Here is a 5,000-nt window from a genome sequence, read left to right on the forward strand (position 1 = left end):
ATTCTCTCTACCTCTCTCCCCTCTCCCTTTCCCTCTCGTTGTAGTTGTCCCTGAAGTCACCTCTGTCCACAGCGGCTGGCTTTTCTCACTTCTTAATGCGTTGCACCAAAGCCAGCGATGGCTCTCAGCTACATATTGTCCGCCCTCATTGAATTACAGTCGATTAGCCTGAAAAGGCTCAGTGGCTACACTGTAGCTTCATATTGAAAATTAATCCCCCACCCCCCCACCCCCCTTAGGGGACAAGCAGACAGCCACGGGATGCAGAGGGTCTGAATCGGCTGATATCGCTTATCGCTGAGTCCACTGTTTGTGATGCAAGACACCGCCCATCCCCGCCCACCCACCAACCAATCCCCTTTGAGAATATCGGATTTCTGTTTCACACACTGCGTGCCACGCAGTACTACAGGAGAGCCAGTGCTTATTTTACAGCCTACAGGCCACACACAGTACTACAGGAGAGCCAGTGCCTATTTCACACCCTACAGGCCACACAGTACTACAGGAGAGCCAGTGACTATTTTACACCCTACGGGCTACACACAGTACTACAGGAGAGGCGGTGACTACTTTGCACACAGTTACTGTAGAGGCCGATACAAACTGAGGAGGAAAAAGAGAGACAGTATTAATTTTCTCAAAAGAAACAGCCCAGATTGCCCCCTCTCTGCCCACACAGTGATTCAGAGAACATCTGCCCCCCCTCCGCCCATTCCTCAGCCTGTGCCCACCTGGCACCTGTACATCAATGAGCCAGGCAGACCCGGGCACTGAGCCCATCTCCACCTGTCACACCTGTCAGGTAGCTTCTGGCAGGCGACCCTCACGCCTCCCCTGAGTCAGACTCCGGCGTCTGTGATCCCGTAAGGGAACTGCCGTGCCGTCTCACCTAGCCACTCCCGCCTGCCATTAAGGATCACGCACAGGAGCACGTCACTTCAGCTCCTCTGCACTGCTGAGAGTCTGCAGGATCTGACTCATCCAAGCCAACCACAGATACTGTGCATGAAATGTGTTTTAAAAGCTTGAACTCAGAGACAGTCAAGGGGCAGACTGGCACTGTGCAGACTCAGTGAAGCCGGTTACAGGCTTATCTCTGTAGACTGGGTAAAATCCTTTCTGTGGTTCTCTTCTCTTGCTTCTCCTGTTCTATAAGTCTGTCTGTCTGTCTGTCTGTCTGTCTGTTCATTCTACCTGCCTCCCCCTCTGTTTGTCTGTTTGTTCTACCTGCCTCCCTGTCTGTCTGCCTCTCTGTCTGTCTGTACATCTCTGCCTATCTGTGTGTGTGTCTGTCTCCCTCTCTGTCTGTCTGTCTGTTCTACCTGCCTCTCTGTCTGTTTGCCTTTTTGTCTGTCTACCTGTCTATGTGTCTGTGTGTGCGCCTCAAGGTCTGTCTGTCTGTCTGTTTCTCTGTCCATTTCTCAGATTCTCTGTCTGCCTGCCCTACCTGTCTGTCTGTCTGTGTCCGTCTGTCCCTCTGTGTCCCTGGGCAGGTGTGGGATCACGAGGAACAGGCGGAGGGCCGTCGGCACGGTAACCGCGTGGCACGACTCCGCAGACCGCGCATCAACAGGCGTTACCGAGCGACAGAGCGTGGGATTATGGGTAAGGAGGGGAGAGCCACAGATAAGGCCACGGGCTGCTCTATGATCAGCTTTAGATCGAGCGCTAGAGCAGTTTTGACCCTTTAAACATGTGAAAAAAATATATATATACCCTGTGAATTAACAGCACTGCTGCAGTACAAACAGAACAACCTCATTTTGATGAGAATGCGCACAGGAGTCTTCCCCTGTCCCCACTGTGGAAATCGAAAGCGATGTGCGTTATAAGCTGGCCACGCCAAAACAGAAATGGCTTCCCGTGGTCCTCGCCCGTGTGCACCCAACAATCCAATCAGCAATTCTAATCCGCACGCCTCCTTCAATAAAAACGCCACACCGATTAGCCTGCAGATCTTCAGTTAAGTCACGCAGATCGCAGGATTAAACTGCTCCTTTCTCTTTAAAGGGACACCAGGCACCACATATGGATGATGGACTTAAGTTTTACTTGTTCAAGTAAGCTGGTGACCATCAAACTATTGTATAATATAGCTATATATTTATCTAATAATAATAATAATAATAATAATAATAATAATAATAATAATGATAAATATGAATGTGAAGCAAACAAGGACTGAAGTATGAAGGACTATATTCACTGTAAATAAAATAAGCAAAAGAAAATTTGGGACACAGTAAGTACATAATCTATTTAAATGCAAAGTGTGCAGCTGGTTCCCTGGCTTGATTACCCATGACCTGGATTTCCTCGTGTCACACAGACCGTCTGGGTGAGCGCTGGACGTCAGCACATTCCCAAGAGCAGGCAGCCGTCCCGGAATATCAGGTCTTATCCCATTTCACAGGAGCGATTTGTTTCGAACGGAAAAAAGTGTCATTTCGGTCAGTGACCCGCGCAAGACATCACGGTGATTTGAGAACGAATATGTCCTGAAATGGGCCGTCTTTGCATTCAATGAGAAACAGAGGCGTGCACCAGTACCTCCCCTGCCCCTCCTCCTTCCTTAGACCTGCACCTCCTCTTCTCCTGCTCCTTACCATCACTGCACCTCACCTGCTCCTCCTTCAACACTGCACCTCCTCTTCTCCTGTCCTTATCAACACTGCACCTCCTCACCTGCTCCTTCTTCAACACTGCACCTCCTCACCTGCTCCTTATCAACACTGCATCTCCTCACCTGCTCCTCATCAACACTGAACCTCATCACTTGCTCCTTCTTCAACACTGCACCTCCTCTTCCTCCTGTATTTTTATCCTTTTGTCAAGCTCCTCGCCTGTATGAATCATCGTCGCCATAAAGACTTCACATTTCTCTTTCTCAAAATGTGACTCTTAAAAAAAAAAGTGAGTTGTGGATGTGGGGGGGGGGGGGGGGGGGGGAGGAATACACAGAGGACAGACTTAAGAGTTTAAAAAACAGATCTTAACTCAGGGAAATGTGAGCTGCATAAATATGCCTTCAGCTTGTGGCCTCGTTTCGCTGTCTCGCTTTGTTTTATTATTTATTTCTTTTTTTTAAACGGGCCGTAACGTCAGCTGAGATGAGACAGGAAGTGAAGAGCGGACGAGGGTGTCTGTGGGGGCCCCAAAATCAGACGCCGACACTCGCAGCAAGAGGACAGGCCTCGAAAAGTTCCAAAACTCCAGACTATCGCTGCAAAACAATATCCCGTTCAAAAAAAAAAGTTCCGACGATGTTTGCACTGCACCATCTGGCATAAATCAGCCGTGTTCCTCAGTCTCGTCCAGCGCCTCTTCGTTATTAATTACCCCTCCGCATCGCTGCTTCAGGGGAAATAACTTCATCGGCAAAATGATGAGCAGCAAAAGTTTACGCTCTCCGCTCAAACACATCTCCCCTGATTGGTCCACCTCCCGGTGCAGTATGGTACGACGGGCACTGCACGTCCAGTAGTCACATGATTAATACCAACGGAGCACTGTCATTGGCTCAGGGGCGAGACTTCCGGGATTCTAACTCGTGGAATCTTGGCAACGGACTTCCTGTCGTCTTCCACTCGCATCCTCCGGCTGTCCAATCGCATCGAGCGGTTTGACATTGAGAGTCATTGGGCTCGACGCATTATTAGATCAACCCCTCTATCAGGCCCTTCATAAAAAGGAATCGTTTACCGCAGAGCACGTTCCAGAAGAAAAAAGAAAAAAGTCCTTTAAATTAATATGAGATACTTGTGTTTAACGGCACAAATGTCCTTTGCAGACAAAATGTCAGGACTGCGCAGGCCTGGAAGGCTGCAGTGTTTGTGGGTTTTTTCGAGTTTCTTATTCCTTCGGCAGTCAGGTGTATGTTGGAGGGTCAGGGGTGGAGACAGTGGGGGGGGGGTGGTATTTGGAGGTGGGTATATTGGGGGTATTTTGTGGGTGAGAGGGCAGGATTTTGGGGCGGGTATGCTGGGGGTCAGGGAAGTTGGGGGTCAGGGGTGGGGATTTCGAGGGCGGGGGGCGGGGACGGTAGGGAGAGGGGTGGAGGCAGTGGGGGTGGGGATTTCGGGGACAGGGGGTTGGGTATGTTGGGGGTCAGGGGTGGAGATGGTGGGGATGTTGGGGATTTTGGGGGCAGGGGGTGGGGATGGTAGGGATAGGGGCGGAGACAGTGGGGGTGGAGACCGTGGGGAGGGGGGTGCAGGGTTTTTTGGGGACTCACCACCATCCTGTTGAGCGACACCCAGCAGTCCTCGGGGAAGTCCTGCAGCATGGGCACCAGGAACTGCAGGCAGCCGTCCCAGTGGCACAGCAGCAGCATCATGCCGATCAGGTTAAAGATGCGCATCACCGCGCTGGCCAGGTCATAGGTCATGTGGAAGATCTGGGGAACAGAGGAGAGAGAGGTGAGCCGCATCCCGGGGGGGGGGGGGGGGGGGGAGGGGGGCGAGGGGGGGGCACAGAGGGCGAGCGTTAGAACAGCTGTATTTCAACATTTCCTACATTTCAACAACTGTATTGAAGTGAAATGTACTGCTGTACACTTTAGCAAACAAAAAAACAAAAAACAAAAAACTGCCAAATTCTGGGTAAAACCTGCTCAGTGCCCATGTTCATGTTTACCACAATTTTTGTTTCTAGTTATTGCCAATACCTGCACGTGTGTTACACTTATTAGTAATCGTGATAGGAAAGGCCGTGTTCACTAATAGATTAATAAGCTCTAACCTCGGCATTACCTTAGAAGCAAAAACAAAATGTGTCGTGACATTTTCTGAGTAAATATTAAAACAAAACCAAAAAAAATCTTTTTAAATTGGCTACAGTCCAGAGAAAGAAAGGCATTTGATTGGGCTATAAACTTTTCAAGAAGAGAGAGAACAAACAATGACTCATTCTGTAAATAAATCAGCACATGCCTTTCTTTCTAGTTTACACAATGTCACCTTTTCCTTAATCATTCTGTCAGGTTGACTTTAATGGCC

At 49.6% G+C, this 5,000-nt stretch overlaps 1 protein-coding gene across 1 annotated transcript in view; it reads right to left on the reverse strand.

Moving 5' to 3' along the window:
- Positions 1-5,000, reverse strand: part of LOC118229419 (potassium/sodium hyperpolarization-activated cyclic nucleotide-gated channel 2-like) — a 45,465-nt gene that overhangs the window by 27,362 nt on the left and 13,103 nt on the right. The window contains 1 exon segment of the mRNA XM_035421359.1: positions 4,238-4,399. Within this exon segment, the coding sequence (XP_035277250.1) occupies positions 4,238-4,399 (162 nt within the window).

The sequence above is a fragment of the Anguilla anguilla genome, chromosome 6 (assembly GCF_013347855.1).
Source record: "Anguilla anguilla isolate fAngAng1 chromosome 6, fAngAng1.pri, whole genome shotgun sequence".
NCBI lineage: Eukaryota > Metazoa > Chordata > Actinopteri > Anguilliformes > Anguillidae > Anguilla > Anguilla anguilla.